Source organism: Rhopalosiphum padi, chromosome 2 (genome assembly GCF_020882245.1).
Source record: "Rhopalosiphum padi isolate XX-2018 chromosome 2, ASM2088224v1, whole genome shotgun sequence".
NCBI lineage: Eukaryota > Metazoa > Arthropoda > Insecta > Hemiptera > Aphididae > Rhopalosiphum > Rhopalosiphum padi.
The window spans coordinates 11,808,139-11,830,259 of NC_083598.1; the positions used below are offsets into that span (position 1 = coordinate 11,808,139).

At 27.3% G+C, this 22,121-nt stretch overlaps 1 protein-coding gene across 1 annotated transcript; it reads right to left on the reverse strand.

Moving 5' to 3' along the window:
• Positions 1-928: 928 nt before the first annotated feature.
• On the reverse strand, positions 929-15,449 carry LOC132921074 (fringe glycosyltransferase). Its single transcript, XM_060983904.1, has 12 exons — positions 15,121-15,449; positions 14,866-15,057; positions 14,598-14,783; positions 12,154-12,202; positions 9,594-9,636; positions 9,398-9,457; positions 8,778-8,919; positions 7,393-7,475; positions 3,050-3,120; positions 2,863-2,957; positions 2,707-2,786; positions 929-2,597 (listed from the first exon to the last, which is right to left on the reverse strand). The coding sequence occupies exons 2-12, from the start codon at positions 14,995-14,997 to the stop codon at positions 2,540-2,542; spliced, it is 999 nt and encodes a 332-aa protein (XP_060839887.1). The 5' UTR covers positions 14,998-15,057; positions 15,121-15,449; the 3' UTR covers positions 929-2,539.
• Between the last annotated feature and the right edge of the window lie 6,672 nt (positions 15,450-22,121).

The following is a 22,121-nucleotide window of genomic DNA, read 5'->3' on the forward strand; positions in this document are numbered from 1 at the left end:
AATTCTAATTCAATATTTTAAAACATGCATTATTAAAATATAACATCGAAGTGAACATGCAATGTGAATCACCCAGTATGTATTGGTCCATATATATACCTACCAACAAGATCGAAAATTTTTATTTCTAACCGAGCGTGATGCGATACATAAAAATATAATACTTTATTACAACCGCCGAGAAAAAGCCATAATATCAATACATATATATGTACTATCGTGGGCATAATATAAGGGCTAGTTTTCTAAGGCAATTGATGCCCCGAGGGTATATATAAAAACCCAAGCAAAGTTTGTACGTGACACGCGCATATGACAGCGTTTATCGCGTGAGACGTCCTCCCGTCATCGGAGTTTGAGAGAAAAAAATGTGTTTCATTTCCTTTTTCTCTCGGTCCTTCACTCTCCTCTATTCCTCATCTCGGAGTAAACCACTTAAACGCATAAAACGTTAGTTTTACTTCCGTCGACATATATATTATATTATTGTACACGACGGTTGTGATGCGGTTCACGCGGTGATGAATAGTGAATACAGATTTGATACATTTTTCTCCCTTCTTTTGTGCATCTGGCTTTACAGAAAACATGAAAAAAAAATGTTTTTAGCCTTTGAATCCAATAAAATATCTTGATGGATTATTAATAAAAAGTTTTATTTTTTTCACCGTTCAATGTCGAAGTATGTTAATCTAAAATGATAATAAATAACTTAGGTACACGCATATATGATATAATATAACAACGTTTATTTTTATATAGTATATATAATCTGTAAGAAAATATATCAGATAATGGAACTCGACTATAATGAGGTTCATTGTTACACATAATAATACCACCAAAAATATGTATATATATATATATATATTAATAAGTGTTGATAAAAACCTTTCTGTCATTAAAAATACATCAGTGGTAGACACTATAATAGTATAAAAAATGAACAATTTATTTAAATTAACGAAAAATAAAAACATTTTAATTACTTAAAATATACAATAAAAAGGTACAAATAGGTAATAGCTGCAATTCCGTACAATATAAGTGTTTTGATTAAATAACAAACAAACAGATCATAATGTAGATAATGATAATAATAAATTATATTTGTACAAAAAATAATTACTTAAAATTAAATATCACAGACGAAAAAACTAAATATAAATAACGTGCATGTCAATAAGGCGCCATCCGGTGGCACGTAGGTAGATACGTGAGTAGATACATATTATATTTTACATAATATACCAATATATTAGCGACTACTACTGAGAAATATTTCGTTAAAATGCGAATGAGATCGATGAACAACGAAAAACTTTAGAAAATAGTTTTTAAGCATTAACTTTTATTATTAAAATTAAAATTAAAAAAAAATAGATACATATACCTTTATCGCCGAATTACTATTGATAATCTACCCATTCTACTCACTTTTGATGACAATATTTGTCAAAAGAGCCAAGTAAATTTCAAATTACAAATTCAAATTGTCTTTTTGGTTGATTTTTATTCGAACATTTCATTGTTAAATTTATCCCATCGATAAAAAGAATCTCGTATATAAATACACATTACATTATATTAGTTCGTCTACTGAATAGATGACATATATATACACGTTTTACAGACAATAGGTATCTAAGGTAGACACTAGAAACAAAATATTACTAATAATTAAGTGTATATATGTAAAGACCTTGTCCGTTTCCTTACATTAAAAAAAAAATTGAAATGAATGCCTTTATTATGGACAGACAACAACAAAGAATTTAACTAATATAAGTAATTATATGAAACAATACTACGCGTCCTTTGCTCAGTCAAATATTCATACCACGTCTAAAACAATTATAACAATTATTGATTACTCATAACACATATAGAGCAATGATCAATTTTAACATAAATTAAGGATTAAAGAACTACTATTTTATTGTTTATACTGTTTACACACACTTCCTACTGATTTATTGTTCCAATAATGTCTCTTATAGTACTATAAAGACTATCTGTACTCTTTAAATTTTTATACAAAAATAATCGAAAATATTTAAGACATAACATTTCAGTAAATCAGTAAATTTGTGTTCCGAATTTCTTTTACTTGAAAAACTAAAATTAAAAAATCCTTTTATACACCATATTTATTATAAAGTTAATTTAGGCTAGACTTAAGATTAATCGAAAATATTCATTGTTAATGTCGTTATCGTAACAAACGATATAGTAATGAGGGAATTTTATTAGTCCTATATCATCCTGTGTACATTATGGGAAATGAGTATCCAACTGTAAGCAAACGAATATTAGTCGCTACCATTATGACGGTTTCCCACCTTCTGATCAACCATGACATGCACATTCTGAAGACCTTATGATTAATGGTTTTTGTATTTCAAGTTAATAAAACGTTAGGCCAAGCAAGACAACAACTTAAAAAATACCGAGGAAAATGTTACAAAACGACGCTAAATTTGATTTTATTAACTCTCACTATGTTTCTGAAACAATATAACGATTAACAGTGTAATACTTATTTTTCGACACAGTTCGAAGCTTCAGGAAACAAAAAACAATGCAGTGAAAGAAATCTGAAAATAAAAATAATATAATATTTATATTATATCGTAATACGCCAACATTTTCTTCTGAATTATAGTTGAATAGAACGAATAACGATTCAACAATAAAAAAATTTACCTAGTAGGATCGGTGATTTCGTTGAACCCATCCACGTCCACAGTGTTTGGATCATTGTCCAAGGAATAACTAAATGTCAGCTATATTATCAAATATACAAAATAATTAACATTAATATTGTTATCTTAGTTACCTATATAAAATTATTTTTATTACTTGTTCGTTGAATAGATCTTTTTTTATAAGTCTCATTGGCTCCAAGTGCGAGTGGAATTGTTCCACTCTAGTCAGTTGAATTTTCAACAAATGTTCTACAAAAAATAAAACATCATTGATTATTATAGAAGTGAAAAGAATTTGAGAAAATCTGAATAACCATAGTACGATTATCATGTATACACACCTATAACATATCCGACGCTAACATCATCTGGAAGACCTATACGATCCCCAATCGCCATAAGTTTTCCATTTCTGTGACAAAAAATTAAATATATATATATTAAAACCAATTCATTTAAAAACAAAAAAGACACCATTAAATTTTACGATTCTGTCTGCATAATTGTGAATGACGAGGAGCCAAAGCCAGGATTTAAATTTATTCATCCAGGAAACTATTATGAATTGTTATTCTTAACGTGTTCATAAATGTATATTTTCTGGATGGTTGACAAGTTAACTACTTTATGTATGACACATGGCTTGAGAAAAAAATAAAATCATCTAATAAACGATCATTCACACGTCATCTGTTCCAAATGTTAAAAAAATTAACAAATAAATATTTTACTGAACATATGATAATACTGAAAAATGATTTCCCATGCAATACCTCTCGAAATAATGAAAACTCAAACCATATTTGGATAATTTTTATTAAAATCATATGTTAATCATTGACATAACAAAACTAACATATTTTTTTTTAACATACGACACTATAAATTATACCTAATTCGTAATAAAATATACACAACTATTTTTACAGTACATTATACTTAATATATCACCGAGTGCTATTATGTATTTTAAAATATAGGTAATCATTATTGATGGGTGGCCCGGGTTTTATGTTCATGTAGTTAATCAATGAGACGTACATCGATTTACAATTTAAGATGTTCAGATAAAGTTTATTTTCGATGAACAGTAAATCCCATTCGGTAAAAAAATATTTAAATCGTAGTATAATATACGAATTACTATAAAACTAGGTACCTCGTTTTAAAAGTCAAGAACTTATTTTTTTTTTTTTAATATAGAATATAAATAGTGCGTAATACATATACGATATACATACATTATTTTAATCATTATCTAACCTAAAAATTAAGATGTTTTAAAACCTATTATTATATATATTAATTACTATATATTGAACTTATTTTTATAATTTTTTGAAAAGTTATACTAATGACATATTTGAATAAAAGAAAGTTAGTTAATATATTTTTTAATTTTAGTAAAATATTAATTCAATAATATTGTAAACAGTCTTATTAATTTGTCATTGTTTATTTCAAAAGAAAATATATTTTGATTTAATTAAAAACTAAAAACCCAAATTTTGAATATCATTTTTTAATGTATAATAATGTTACAACTAATTTTTTGATACCGAAAATTACATAGCATGCTAACGAAAATGTAAAATATTTTTAACAAATATAATTAAAATGAAATAATACAGAAAAATGAATGATAGCCATCGTTTATAAAGCAAATTATTATATTTTAGTCTTTACATTATATGCACTAATATCAATTAAAATGTATTTATTATTAAGCCACACTTAATTATAAAGTTGTTGTAGCCAATCGATTTATCTTTAAGTGTAACGCCTTGAACGCCATACACAAGTTACGGCTATGAACAAGTTTTAAAAGTTTTGACTAACATCTGTAGTGAATTAAATACCAAACTTCCGATATACCCACCATAATTATTAATTAGGGAGGTGTAAGTTTTGCAAAATTTGTTTTTCTCAATTGAAAATTCCTTGCCGACCAAAATCAATCGGTGTCCAACAAATAACACACAACAAAAAGTATTGAATAGCATTTTCAAAACAATATTTAATTTTAATTAATTAACTGTGATTAGGGGTACAATAAAATTTAACAAAATATAAACATTTAAACTATTATTTCTTATAGCTAAATTAATAATACTATTTTCCGATTTCTATACTATGTAATATGTATATCGTAATTCGTATGTCTGTATAACTATATTATAGTCTATAGTTATAGTTCGCACGTCCATTACTATATTTATTACCGAGAACCAAAATCAAACTTTTTATAGAAATAATATCGATATTTCTAAAACTAAGCTCATAGAGATAGCGTTTGTGTTCTAAATGTATCGTTTACTATAATAAAATAGGTTTTCTATTTAATACTGACTATAGTATTAAATATTATTTTGTAGGTAAATCTTTTATATAATATTTGTCCCTCGTAATATTTCGGCATGTATTAAGTTCTAGTAAATTGTATCACTATAAATTTAAGTTTATTGAATTTCAAATAAAACATTAATTAAAGATAATATTTAATTTTGGATTTTTAAATTAGGACATTAGATACATAAAAACTAAGAAAGTACTCTGATGTTTATATTTTTTTGCTTTTTATTACTTGTCTTTGAAATCATTTATCTACTAATATAAATATAATATAATATAAGCTTAACGTCCAATAAGAATACTTACAACAAATCACCAGCAACAACATTTTGTTGGCAACATAATATCTAATTTATTAGAACTACATTTTTTCATCCTATATTACCTTCGCATTTGGATTGATTCCAACTATAAATAGGTATTTTTCTTCCATAAAGAATTTTAGCCAATTAAAATCTGCCAATTAGACAATCGCTTTACATTAGCCGACAAACACCAATCGAAACCCATTTTGGTTCTTTTAACAATGGCGGGAAATTTTCCTTTCATTTTTTTTTTAATTTACGAATGATAAAAAAAATACGTTGTTATTATAGGAATTTGAGCTTATTAGTGCGAAAAATACATCACAGGACAACTCCTTTTCAGAGAGCCTGGACGTGATAAACCGGTTAACTCGTCAATTCAGCAACTTGATTAATGACAAGGAATGAAGGAAAATAGAGGGGACAAGGGGCGTCAACTGGCAGTTGCATTGGAACTCCCAATTTATTATTCAATTTAAAAAACAGGTTACGAGCATACTTTGACTCATGGAGACTGCATGTCATTAAATTGGAAAGAACTGAATTCGTTTTATCCCAGCAATTAAAACTGAATTTTTTATGGGTCAACTTTTATATAAAAAGCGACAATACCTACCTAAAAATGACAAAAATATATATCTAAAAATCGTAATAGTTGTATTAAAATGTTATTCACCTCAGAGAACCAGTTAAAAACCTGATATTGTATTGAATATATATCAAAATGATTTTGAACAGTAAAAATATCTCCACAACTGTTCACACGTTTAATATCAATGAAACGAGTATTGGTCGGTATAATTTATTTTAATAAGTATTAGATTATTACGAGATAAAATCATATATTGGTTTCCCGTGTATCAACAATTTAAAAATAAAATATATACGAGTATGTATATAATAACATAAATATAAATAAAAATGTTAAATAATTAGATCGATATCAATTTAACTGAGAATGTCTACACAGTCTAACTAACAGATACACTAACAGTATTGTACGATTTTGATTTACATAGTTTAATTTCAAAGAGTAATAAATTGAAAGGGACGTTCCCTCTTAGCCTAACAATCAGGATAAAATATTCATCTAATTTAGATTAAATGAACATAAAAATTCAAATTTTTTAACATGCATGAAAACGTTTTCTTTGACACCGTACAGCCATAAATACAAAATCATTATTCTATTTCAGAGATAAATATACATATTATAAAAGACATATTAAAATATAATTTATATAAAAATTATGTAAATTGTATTTGGATCGTATAATATCGCGTAGTATAGATACGATCATATATTTATATCATAAATATTGTTTTTAAAACTATTACAATTATATTATTTAAATACATTCTAAAATTTAGGATTCTAAATTTGGAATTGATTGTTTAATAATCTTTTGACTGTATAAATGTTACATTCTATGTCAATATTACAATAAATTAAGTTTTCATTGCTAAATATTTTAATTTTTGTATTTTCAATGTTTTTCTTTCAGTGAATTATTTCAATCATAATTGTCACAACATCACATATTTTATTATACTTAAACCTGTCAACTTATCAATTATATTACTATCTGTACTATCGTATTATATTTTAAGATTAATCACTTATCAGTAATGTAATAACAAAATATTATGGAAATCCTAGACGACCTAGACGTATGTCTATAATAATTGTAACTGGGTTCGCTCGTTTAAATACACAAATATAATAAAATATAATAATTATACAAGAACATATTAATCGCTCTTATTTTATTTTAACTATAATTAAAACAACCAACAGATATCTACATCTTTTAAAATTATATACACTATTTTAGTACACCTACATTCAAGTTTAAATTACGGAAAATGTTATCAATTTTTTTATGATATATTTTTATACTTCATTTAATAAATATTATTTTTATTTAACTCAAAAATAAACACTTAAAATGCTTAAAACTAAACTATAATACAAAGTAAAAGATGCTTATAAATCAAAACTTCAAAAGATTATTTTTAAAACTTACCCAGATATTGGTGCCATCTTTAATACTAATGCACGGCTCAAACAAAATCCAGCACCTCCAGTAGCAAACCAAAATGTAGTTTTCTAAAACAAAAATAATAGATTAACTTTAAAAAAACTTTACGAAAATAACTGTTAATATTTAAACACAAATAATAACAACATAATATCCTTAAATAAAAATTAAATACAATAAATACATTATTATTTATGTATTTAAAACCCAGGGAACTCGCTCTAGTCAGCAGAGCCTACATATAGTAGGATTTGAGTGTATCTTGTAATTAATTAAGTTAAATTTGAGTATAATGATAAATCATGGTATACAAAAAACAATTCTGAGTTGAAAATAGATGAATCAGCGTATATTTCTAAAAATAGTTTATATTATATTTAAAACACTTTCTTAATTAAGAAGATGAAACTTATTTTTATCAAAAATATCACGTTTAATTATTAATTTAATATACTATTAATGGTTTTAAAATAATGTTGATAGGTTTATATGAATATAAATATTTATAAAATAGCATTGTGTATAATTATTCTACATAATATGGAAAGAAAATAGTAATATATGGATAACTAAAGGTGTCAAGCGTTTATCCAAATATTTGTTAAATTGAGAAAAAATAACTAGAATCTATTGAGGAAAATTCAATTTTTCGTCAAATAAAATTCCAGTAAATGCTAATATAATTTTTTTTAATAACTTTTTTCAAAAAATTAAAAATATAAAAACTAAGAACCATTTTAGAAAAATTGTCTTTATACTATTACGATGTGAACAATATTCAAAAACAAATTGTATGATGACTTATTTATTTAACGTTTATACAATGCTCGAATTGAAAAAAATTTGAAGACGGATGCTGGTTTTAATTTAGAAAACACCGTTCCATAGCAGATAAATTGTAAAGTAACCCATTGTGAACTTCGTCCCCCCACACCCCCTGCACATATAGTAAAGTACTATAAAGCTAGTATTTTTCCTCACTTTATTAAATGAAGGGGGACGCTGAAATCTATGAAAAAATGAAAGCGAACGCCTGCATCTCCCACCAAATCGAGCACTGCGTTTATAAAATATACATGGTATAAGTTTTAACAACGTATTTATCAAAATACTAAAAAGTATTGTTATTTATATAAATATTAAATACATTTTTTCAATCAGAAATCGTATATAGTCTTCTCCTTCACCCTATTACCAATATCATAATGAATACACACAGAATATTCAATGATATTGTTAAAGTTTTTTAGTGGTTGAAGTTCCAAAGTTTTAACAATATTTTATCAACTTCAAGATACTGTGTACCTTTAAATAATTATTTTAATCAAATGAATAGATATAACTAGCTAATTGTATTATTGTTAACTTACTTGGAATTTGGTGCGAATTTGTAATGGCTTTGGAGTGCTAGTACGTCCCAAATACCAATCTCCAATTGGATTATACATTTTCAATAATTCGTTCAAAGCAGGAACATTAACATAGTTGTCGTCGTCTACGTGACAAAACCACCTTAAATCAATAATACAAATTTTATAATATTATGTACAACAGTACCTAAATCACAAAGAAACTGTTAAACATAGTAATATTTAGATAATGTCATAGAGTGAAATTCTTAATCAAACAGTAAAAAAGGCTCTAAAACAAGCATCGTGTCCTACATTTCGTATTTTATATTTCTATTGCAACTATTTTTTAAGATAAGGCATGTACAATTATTAACTTAAAAAAGCGTAAATATCTTTGATATAATTAGAATATAAACACGTTAAATGTTTAAAAAGTAAGTAAACACACTAAATATATATTATAATATTATATATAATACCTAGTACGTAATTTAGTATACTACATAACAAATTTAAAATTAAATCGTTTATAAGTAGTTTTTTTGATATGCTATATAACAAAAATATGACTTCATGAATTTTACACTGCATACCAACCACATATTAAACATGATCGATTTAAATAGTTGTATACTAACTTCTTTTTCGATTCGAGGAACACGTCCAATTCGACAGACATTTTACAGCACAGAGCACGTCTAAAAATCAAATTAAAACTAGCGTCAAATACTATATAAAGTCGTAAAGATAAAGATATTAATTTAAAAACAATTATTTATTGATATCCCACTGCGATTTATTATAATATTATTTAGATGCAAATGTATTACTTGCCTGCTATGGGTAGCCGAACAGTTAGTGTTTATGACGTGACCACCTAGAATATAAAATATAGTAAAGCATATAAACATAAATTGTATTTAAAAGCCGCTTTGTCATTATAATATTATACATTTTTAATATGAAACAAATTAATACATTATATGAATAATTATAAAAAAAGACTTATAGTAAATTAATTAATTAATATATTTAATTTAATTATTCATCATAATCACCTGCCTTGTGAAAAAAACATAATCCACAGATTTCATTATTAAACTCCAATAAGGTCCTTTTTTAATAAACTTGAGTCTTAAATTACTAATTATATAAATAAAATATATATTTATTTTGTTAAAAATTTATTATTCGTGATATTTATACAATTTAATAATCTTAGAAAAAAATGTTTTTAGGAATTCGGGTGTTAACCATCTAATCTTAAAAAATTAATTACATGAAGTTTGTATAGGATATTGAGCAAATAATTTTTTTGAACAATAATCTTCTGTACATAATTATTTCTAGTGCGTACATTAGCCTACTCAGACAAAAACGTCATTGTTGAGCTCATATTGTTTGAAAACAAAAAGAAGCATTGTTCCATCTAAAAATTTTCGTATTTTTAAATTAATGACCTGAGATTAAAATGAATATATAGGTATACAAAAACCTTATCATTACTTTAATATTTATTCATTTTAACGGTTTTTATAATAATAATATAATATTTTAAGTACAAAAATAGTTGTATACAACTTATGAAAAAATAATTTAATCTATTTTATAAAATGAATTACATTGGATATAATATATATAATATACTAGCTGTCCCCGCACACTTCGTCGTCTGTACAAAATGCACCCATGTAAAGTTTAGTTGCCTATAATGCTAACAATGCTAACATTTAGCGTAAGGAATAAGGAAAAAAACTATTTTTGGTTTTCTGATTTGGTGTACAGATGATATCTCTAACATATCAATTTTACATAACTGTCCCGCCTAGAGTTGCATTTTTTCAATTGATTAACCGATTATGTATCATTCGCGTTAAAAATAATCTATTATTCGAATAATCGATTAAATAATCGCACAGCCCTAAACATAATAAAGAGGTCATTAACCGGGATAAAAACTATCCTATCTTACGACAGATGTAAAATTACACACATTGATCATAATTTCATCAAAATTGGTTGAGTAGTTTCGGAATACATCAAGAACATCATACTCGTCAAACACCAAATTTTTTACCTAATATAATAGTTAAGTATTTTTTGTTTTATTAGGTATCTATTTTTATTGAATATCACTTAGATTTAATGTGATAACAGATAAACGATGCAATTGGGGTTATAAATATATCACTTTAATTTATGAATTATCAATTTATAGATAAACATTAAACAATTTACACGTTAAATATAAAAAAATATTTGTGAAGAGCCACCCTTTACACCTAGGGGTATGAAAAATAGTTTACGTCACTCTCTCAGGCCTACCGAATATACACACAAAATTTCATGAAAATCGGTCAAGGTGTTTCGGAGGAGTTTGGCGACATACATTTTCCATTGTGATACGAGATGTTTATATATTAGAGATAAATACAATACTAATCAATTAATAAAATTCCGTTTTCAAAATGATTAAATTAAGTAAGTGAAATGATTCATTCAAATCTGCTAGTTTTAATTACATTTTAATCTAAAATAAGACTGATGTTATTTTTGGTAAAATTATTGCATTTTTGTAGGTAATGTAAAATACGTTTATGAAATATTCATAAAGATACAAAACATATAACTTCGTAAATTATTAGTCTGAGTATATATTTTAAAACTAGTAATTACTCAGAAATACGATTTTTATAATCTATAAAAAATCTAGTATCAAAGCTAAACGATCTATATATAAAAAGCATAAACATTAAAAATCTTATTAAAATATATGTAATATTGTAATAAAATAGGTAAGTATAATGCAAGATTATAAAAAAAACTATGAATACTAATACATGATTACTATGATTAGTTCAAGTTATATAAACCGAAAATAATAAGCGGTATGATGAAGTATGTATACGTATAAATATATATTTTAGTATATATGCATACCACCTACTTGCACATAAATCGAGTACACAAAATAAAAAATATTTTTTAAATAATACGTTTACAGTACCTGTTAGTAACGTGAACATTTAATAAGATTACCAAATACCTAGTAGAAAATAAGTTTCCGCGGGATTTTGTACGTTGGATAAAATATTAACTTTGAACTTTTATTATAATATATATATTATTACATTAATGTGGTTTTGACTGTTTTGTTATAGGTGAAATAACTTATTAAAATAATCATCTATGACAATGTACATGATAAGTAAAATGCTAAAATGTACTTATGTTACACATCTATGATAGTATCGAATTTTTATAGCTTGATAAATATTAATCATGAATAACACTTTGATACTTAGTATTATATAAAAATAATGTATCAATAAAAATATTCATTATATGTACCCATAACTAAATTATACTAAAAACAAGTAATCATATCACTTACCCGTCACTTGACTTAAATGTTGATCATTAGTGTCTGTAAAAAACCAAGTCTGTAACAAATTTAATTTTTGTGGACTTATTATAATTAAAAACAACACATTACTATTACGTCAAAGACTTTAATTATATACAATTGAGAAAGTGCCTGCACGTACGACGCATGTATCAATTTGAATTTTATAAAACAGTTGATCTAGTTAACCTTGATATTATAAACTCTAATAAGCTACCCAATATATTTTACGAACTTTAAAAATCTTACATGTGTTTAACGAGTTTAATATTAAATGCATGGTTAATGTAACAAACCCTATAATACTAAATATTGAAATATCAGCGACATCAACACGTACCTATTATAATAACTATTAACTAATATCTATTCAAGGGGAACCTAGGTATTTTCACCGATATAGGTACCACAACAATTATTTTATAATTCCAAGGAAACGTGTAATACTATAACACATCCTATAAACATAATTATAAATCCTTCACATGCATCGTTCGTTCTTATATAATAAGTTTTGATTATTAAAAAAAATAATTAGGATACAATTTATTTATTGCATAAAATAAATTTAAAAAACAATGTAGCTTTTTATAATAAATAAAACTAATCAATGATCACATTATAATATAAAATTTTTGTGTTGTATAATTTTAATTAAGATATAAATATTTTAATTCACAATTTTTAATTTAAAATTATTTACAAAAATCATAGAAAATTAGAAATATTAATCAAATATTCTTTGAAAATATTTTATGATAATATCTATTAGAAGTACCCATCGTAAAATGAAGTAATTTGCCACATATTTTAGATAAGTATATAAATGATTATTTTCAAATATTCAGTTTTGGCTAAAATAAAAATAAATTACCTAAAAAATATATGTACTTTTTCTGTACAATCGAATAACTAATTAATATAATATTTTAGATTATAACTTAATATAATAAAATAGAAATATGATTGAATAATAAATTATACACCTAAATTGAAGTTTCTACTGTCTAATATCTAATATATATATACATCATATCAGACATGTATACAGGGGGGTCAAAAACCCTCCCCCTCCCGGAAATAATTTCGAGTAATAAAGAAAAAATTGTTTTATTATGTTGCGGCACAATTTTCATCATATACCTACCAGTACGTAGTAGTCGTCGATAAATCATAAATGTTAAGATAATTTTCGAATTTCGTAGTTACAAGTTATTTTAAAATTTATGATGACCCATGATGAAAGTACTATAATAATCCTATTGAATTTTTACAAAAACATAATAAAATTAACAAAACCAGAGCGTGAGAAAATAGTGATGATTTGAAAATTTTGTTTATTTTACATATTGCTGGGCATTCAAATTAATATGTATTAGTATTATAGTTCAGAACCAATTTGTAAACAAGTATTCAGCATAACTGCACAAGCAACTATCCAATCGTGGACTATACAGACTAATTTTCTAATTAGTGTGGTTTTTGGAAAATTATAGAACAATTATTAACAAATTAGAGGTACCTATTAATGAAATTTTTATAGGTGGTTATAAGTTCCAAATTTTAACTTTTAACTTTTTTAATTTTTTAACTTATAGTATGGGGTTCAAATTTTTTAAATCAAAATCTTTTAATATAAAATTGTATTCTATTAAATGATTAATTATATCACAATACCAAACCTTAAAAAAGACCAGTAAAACTGAATATATTACAAATATCAATTGAACTAATAATTAGAAAAGTATCCAACTCAAATATTACCAAACTAATAGAAATAACAAAACTTGACCTCAAATTTAACAAAATATAAGTGGTATAATTTATACCAGCAAGAATAAAAAGAGCCAATAATATTAATACAACAAATTTAAATAAACAATTTCAAAAATCATATGTAAAAAGAATATTATTCTTAGAAATTTCCTTATTTACAGCATTATATTGTATAGCAACTTGTAAATAACTCAATTACAATAAATTGAACTTATCAACCTAACTAATATAACAAAAAACTTAGGGTAGGTAAAATGTTTAATTCTGTAGCTACCTATCGACTTTTTCTTTTTTATTTCTTCGGAATAACTAATAAGAATTTAAATTCTAACTATGTAACTTAATAACACACCCAGTAAATTAGAAATATAATATTTATAATTTAATGCTTTAAAAAATGCCAACATTTTAATTAAGTAATTTAATATTACATACCTAACGGCTAGCTATTTTATGAAATGTGTTTTCAAGATAAATTTCTTAGTTATTTGTACTAACTAATAAATTTGATAGAGTAGGTATATATAATGAGAATAAACATATTAAAAATAAATTAGTCATTATCTAGTGACTTTAATCTAGAGAGTACTCGTCAAATAAAATAAACTATAATAATTAGGTATACAGTATAGACACAAATTTATAATAATAGTTACCTGTCTTTTTGCTAATTGAAACCAAGTCTTTATGATTACAGGCAATCTGGTCAAGTGATTTCTGCCAGTAGTTTTTACGGTGATGAACACTTTTTCTAACAGATCATCATCAACAGGCAAGATGTGTTGGAATGTTTTTCTTTCCAACATTGAATAGTTTGTTGAGTTGCTAACTGTTTTTGGTAGCTGTCACGCACGAAAATAAAACAAAAAAGTCAAAACGTTAATTACACAGTCGAAACACACAAGTCGGACGAGTAGGACAGACCTGTTGCTGGGCAGGAGTAAGCACATTGCCTCCGGCAATTCCTACTTGTTGGTAGAAAACGAACGATGCGAGCGCCAACAGGGCGAGTAGTATCTGCAACTGTAACAGCCATCGTTTGGTTTTTCTGGACATAGTTCCACCGCGACCGGCCGGTCACATTTTCGTCAATATGCCGTCGAACAGCCGCCAATACTACAGAATGTATAAATACTGAATACTGATTGTCTGATTACTGTTATTATGATAATACTATACAGATCACTGCAATAATATCAAATATCAATAGGCAGTATTTTTTGTTATTATCGTGCTGCGCGTTTGTTATCAGTGGCGCAAACCGTTATCACTGGTCACGAGAAACGCGACGGCAGACACCGTGGTAGACGAAGCGCACACGTTCACACCGGTCGACGGACGGGACGCGAATGCCGGTTGGCGGTAAGCGGTTGCCGGCAACTGTCGAAGTGTCGACTGATGGTGAGTGGCAGTAGTAGTCTCTTGTATCACACCTGAATTCCACATTGTAGTGATTGTACTGCGGCGGTGAAGACGTGAACGCCGAGACCGTGGAAAGCGACCGCGTCGGCCTATTGCTCGCAAGACTCTTGGGCGATCGTGTTGGGCGCGACACGGACTACGCGGAGGCATCAACCTCCCGGTCGCGGTGGCCTCGAGGTGTTCCGTATCGCGTTAATAATATTATTATTATTATTTATTGTTACACATATTTTTGTCTCTCTCCGCCGCTTTCCACCTTGTCCTGACGACATCCGTAATATTATTATTAAAATAATAATTACGAACGTCCTCTTCCGACCGGCGCGTTTGTTACGCACGCAGGAACACTGCGGCGACTAGGGGAGTATATTAGGTTAGATAGGTACCTATTATATTAATATTACTTAGGTATATATTTTTTATTTACAACAGAAACATCTCCCGTGGTGCACAGTTGGATCAGTAGTCGCCTTTTAAAAATAAAAAAATCCTGTACGAGTCACTACTCACTACTATATGCTATCTTAAATCGATAGAAAAGCCCCCTAGACATTAAAGACCTAAGACAGACGCATTGCCTGTATTTACGCCACTGTGTAGTGGGTCGTGGGTACAATATTAATTGGTAAAGGTGTATAAATGTATAATACGTATTATCATAACATTCATAACTGGTAGAAATAGACTTTTTTCATTGGTACGTTGACAAGTAATAACTAATATTTAAGGCAAAGGCTCGGATTTAAAATAATTGCAATGCATTTGCGTTTTCGTCACATTACACACACATAAACTTGGAAGTCTTGGAACCTTAAAAAAAGATTAACAGAGAATAATATTTTTACTGAATATAAATAAAGATATAATTAAAGAATTAAAACACTACTATAGTCTATAAGCACATACATATCTTGTAGATTTTTGGTCCTAAATGCATTTTTTTATGCATTCATACGAAGCTTAATGTTAATATATTAAAATTAAATTTATTTGTGGCACACGAGTAGCAAACACATTCGCGTCTTGAGTCACCGAAGCATTATCATAGTATCGATATAGCCTATAGGCTATAAGCAGTGGCACCGAACTTATATTATGTCAATGCCATGTGAAGCAATCGCTTTACTTCTTAAATGGGTGGGTGGGTATAGATGACCAGGGGTCGGCAAGTAGTTTCTATTAGAGTCCTAAAGATTAAAATAATAAATCAATGAGGTCCAGTGAAAAAAAACCTTTTTCTAATCTTTGTACATAATGAAGTAAGTAAGTAAGTACAATGTGTTAACAGCGTCCAGAGTTTTGCCCTCCGCGGTCCGCCAGTTGCCGACCCCTGGTATAGACTAAAGGCGAGTTCTAGGGGTTAATAGGGTTAATAAATTTAAATATGGTGTTATTACTTATTACTATTATTGTAATAATATATATTATAATAAATGATGCCTGTTAGCGACGTTAGCGTGAATTATAGAAGTTAGACATTTAAATAGACAAACATTTTAGATTTCGCTTCACAAAAAAAGTCCGAGTTCGGCGCCTCTGGGCACTGACTATATAAATCATGAACGTCAATCAAAATAGGTATTACATGTACCTATGCAGGGTGCCAGGTTAAGCCATATGCCGTACGCCCGTGTACCTAATGTACCTATGCTTCGGCCTTTTTGCGCCCGAACCCATTTATCGTAGCCCATTTGCCATTTGCGCCCCAAATCATAGCCCATATGCGCCCGATTCAGCCCGAAAATCGTGCAACGTTGCCATTTATCGAGTATATTGGCGTGTCACTATAAAATCTAAAATAATATTTGATCGTTTCCCACATAGACCTTATACGGAGTATAAGGTCTATGGTTTCCCATGCTAATCGATAAAGATAATAATATTTTGTCGTTAGTCGTGCTAATCGAAATTGTAAAATCCCAATCGATAAAGATTATATTATAATTATATAAATGCATTTATCAGTTGTATTTTATGTGTCAGTTGCATCAATACATGAATAGTAAGTACTACTATAATATAATGGAATTTTATATAACTATTTCAAGTAAACAAAAACTTTGTTTAGTATTTCGTTATTTTAAATATCACATGAGTAGAAACCTTGTTTCTGGAGGTATGTTGGCGTTGTGTAAAAAAAACCTGTAGTGCATTAGTGCATACGTCTAAACCAATAATTAAAATACGAAGTTAACCGAAATTAAAGACAGTCAGACAGTCATACCCATGATCCGAAAACTGAAGAAATTTTAAACTAACTTAATTTATAATTTAATATAATATAAATAATATTTAGATACATAACATGTTACAGGTAGGTATACTGTGTAGTATTTATCATTATTTTTAAAATGATTACTTTTAATGATTATTAATTTTGATTTTACGTACCTCGTTTTAAACGATAACTGACAGCAGCGTTGGATGCAAAATGGGCGAATTTAGGCTATAAATCAGGGTGTTAACTTAACACTGTTAAGTTTTTTATTTTGAGCGCAAATGTCCATAACCCTCCGGACGTAAATGGGCTACAGCCCTATGCTTATGAGTTATGAATAGGTGCCAAATATGTATAAAAATGTCATTTCGCTATGCTGGACAGAAATTATTAGATTAATCTCTATTCTGTAATGCCGTGTCAATATATACTGACTGATTTGACTAATTGAGATATAAATTATTATTATTTAACATTTTAGAATCTTTAAATCGAGGCTTGAATTTTATGATATTGCTTAATCATAGGCGTGCGCAGACCTGAATTTCGGGGTGCCTACAATTTTTTCGGGCCCTTTTCTTAATTTGGGCCCTCTCTTAACAAGACATGTACATATTTCAATAAATTATAATGCCTGAATAAACATTACTTAAATTAAATCACATATTGATCAGTAGTATTACTATAAAATAGTACCAAGTTATATTATAATATTTTAATAGATAGTTGGATCTAAAATCTATTTTTAAGATAATTGCAATATATTTTATTTATTATTTTTACTTTTGTAGTCAATAACATCTAGCTGTTATAATCATAATAAGTTTTACCACGCAAATTTAAAATATTTTAAGTTGTATTATTTTTGGAAAAAATATCATTTTTATTCTAGTAACATTAGTTAAAATACGGACCCATATAAATGCTATAGGACTTAAATTTTAAGGCCCCAATTACATGTCGGGGGTGCCCAGGCACACCCGAAACCCTCCGTGCGCATGCCTATGTGCTTAATATAAAACACGATTATGATTAGTGGTTAACGAATGTTACGATAGGTAACGATTTTTATGGTTTTTACCCTTCAAAGCCCCCCTATGCATTTATGTAGGTACCTAATCATTTTTGTATAAATAATAAAATGTAATATTTTAAGTAGGTAGGTATGCTTACTTACTACTTAGTCATAGGCGCAATTTGGGCTAAATGTATGGAGGTACTAAATTTATGTTGACCAAAGTAACCCGTGGGGGGCTTTGCCCCCTATAGCCACCTTACAACACCATTCGTGCATTCATCATATTAACTTATTATCTATAATTATTAATAGTTTATAATAAAATAACACTAAAAAAAGAAAAACATTAAAATGTACAGGTAAATATATTTCTTATTTTAATTTAAATATTTTATTAAACATGTACGTCTTTGAGACATAGCAAAATGATTTATTATTTTGTCTTTATCAATTTTATTGCTTAGATCTCTCTCAATATTAATAACTAACAAATCTGTCAAAAATTCGATTATTCTATTGAAAATTTGGGGGCGCTAAGCACCCCCCAAATTTCGCCTATGTACTTAGTATTATTAAATAAGTACCTACACAATATTAAGTAGGTAGATTTGTTTAAACTACCAATTCATTATAGTCTATAAATACTAAAAAGTAAAAACTATCCCTGATCTAGCTGAATTTATTTATGGTTTAATCATTAATCAATCATACGAACGTGCCCAGATAAACTTCAATAGGTTATATCAAATGTGTTGTATTACTTATTTTATTATTTTTAAACTTACTTGGTTGTTCTTTAAAGCATATTTTTATATTTTAAAGCTAAATAGTAAATATTCCTAAGCCTAGTAATAATATTACCTTTACATACTAATAAATGTAAAGAACAACCAAATAGTTAGGTTAGCTAAAAAATAAAAAAATATATCGATTTCAAAAACTAAAGAGTAAAGGTTAAGTTAGTCGAAGTATGAGGTATAAAAAATTGTTTTCGTTGTAGATGAATATTATTTTACTATAATATTATTAAGCATACTTATTGTATGAGATGAAAGATTATAGATAGGTAGGTAATATATAACTATATAAGTACGATGTACCAATAACATTAGATCTGCATATCATGTCAGCTGAAAATGTTTAACCTACCTTTGCAAAATTTGAAATAACCCTCCTGCTTGTAGCCGTTACCTAATATCTATATATCTAATGTTTAATATTATGATATTTTTATAATATCCTTTTAATGACTCGTTGCTCAAAAAATAATGAAATATCAAATAACTATGACGGTAACGCCGAAACGTAAAAACAATGCTACGTATCGTGCCGGGGCACTAAACGAAAAAAAAAACATTTATTATTTTCGAAAAAAAACATTGTTTCCATTCTTCGATTAAATAAGTAATTTATAATTGTATCGTACGACCTTCCCTATTGGTAACTATAATACTATACCAGAGTACAAGACCTATACAATAATACTCGCAGGCGCGTTGCCGCCGACAATCACACGCATTCTATTCACTATATAAGTATATAACGATATAATATAGCTGACTGTAGGATATCCCTATCCTGTATATTACTATACGTAGAGTATTGTGATTTGTTTGCGTCTTTTAGTCCGCCTCATTATCGTGGACACATAACATTATATCATTGTAATATTATGCCTTTAAGACTATATCATTGATCTCTACGGGAGGTATACTGAATGCTCCCCTAGTATAGCCAATAGCTTAGAATACTTAGATGGCTGCTAGTGCTAGATCTGATAGTTATTGGAAAAAACCAATCGATTATGAAAAAATAAATAATACAATCTTGCCGCATAGGACTTAAAACTAGTTATAACTTTATAAGATGGAGTTACAAGATTTGTCAGCAACCTGCAGACATCCATTGAAATCGATTGTATCTATTGATTGTGGGAAGATCGATTGTAGTTACAATTTAATTATAGTTATAATTAATAATTTATTATAAAAATCTTTAGTTTGATAAAGATTGTAAATCGTAATGATATCATTATAATACTTAACATAAAACAAGTACAGCACTAGAATTTTTTTCCAAGGGGGGCAGAGTGAGGCAAATATTTTATTTACATGAGCTAAGGTTTTTTCAGCAATCAATGAGCTTATTTAAATAAAATATAAATATTTTCGTATCATATAACATAACATAATATAGCTATTAACTATATAGTACAAACTTTTGAATAGTTAAAAATGTTTCAAGAATAATTTTAAATATTATTTGTTTCTTATGTAAGAAAATGTTTAATCACATTGAATATAGACCTTCAACAACTATATTAACAATGATGTAAAAAAATGACAATTCCTTTATTACTTTAATATTACATACCTTTGTGAATGAATGATTATGTTTTTTTTACTTACATTTCATAAATATAAATTAAAGTAATTGTGTTTAGTAATGAACAGATGAATTTGTTTGACTCAACTTTAATGCAATGATTTTTGTTTATTTTCATAAAAGATTTTTTTCTTATTTTACAAATTTCAAAACATATTTTATTTAAAGTTTATTACATTTTTTCCTTATTAGACAATACTAGTAGGTCCAAAGATATTATTTGTTCAAACTTCATTAATTAAATTAGAATAAATAATGTTTTATGATTTTATTATATTGTACATATTTTTTAGTGGGGGGAGGGGGGGCTAGAGCTCTACCGAATTTTATAATCAACTGTAAATTATTTTTAGTTTGTATCCCCCCCCATGGACTCAACTCAAATACTCCCTTACTATAGGCCACATAGGTACATCACCCAAAAACAGCATAAATGCATAATAATATTATTACCTTATTATTACCATATTTTTTAAATCATTTAAAAGATCAATAAAACACATCTTTCACGACAGGCGATGACTTATCATTATCGTTGTCTGTATAAAATAAACGATTGGTAATAAGGTATTACTAAATGTAGTTTTATAAATATTATTTTTATTCGTGTATTAATTAGTTCACATGTAATACCTAGCGCTGGTCCCTGGTATCATCTCCCCCCCCTGAAGCAGAACTTTGAAGTCCGGAATTAGTCTAAAAATATAATGGCAACCCTAACACTAGAACATTTTTGTCTCCACTCCACACACCAACAATCATAACAAGATGCATTTTGGTTAAAGTTAAAAATACCCATTGATTTTATTATAATATACTTTAGACTTCTCACATAGGTCTATCTTGCCTTTGTCGCTTAAATGCTTATTACTTATTAGTTAATAGTTATTACTTTTTAAAGTAATTTTAAAAAGTTCAATATTATTGATACATTTTGCACATAGACTTCTTTACTACAGACAATTAAATTCTCAACAAAATAATTACATATGATCAAAATTGTATATAATAAAAATAAATCGGTTGCCTCCTCCCCTTTTGAAAACAGTACAGGAATGCCCATGTTCAAGGTGCTAGTTAATTTGTTTTAGATTTATTCAAGATTTCAATAAAAATAGTTCATAAATGTTTCATATG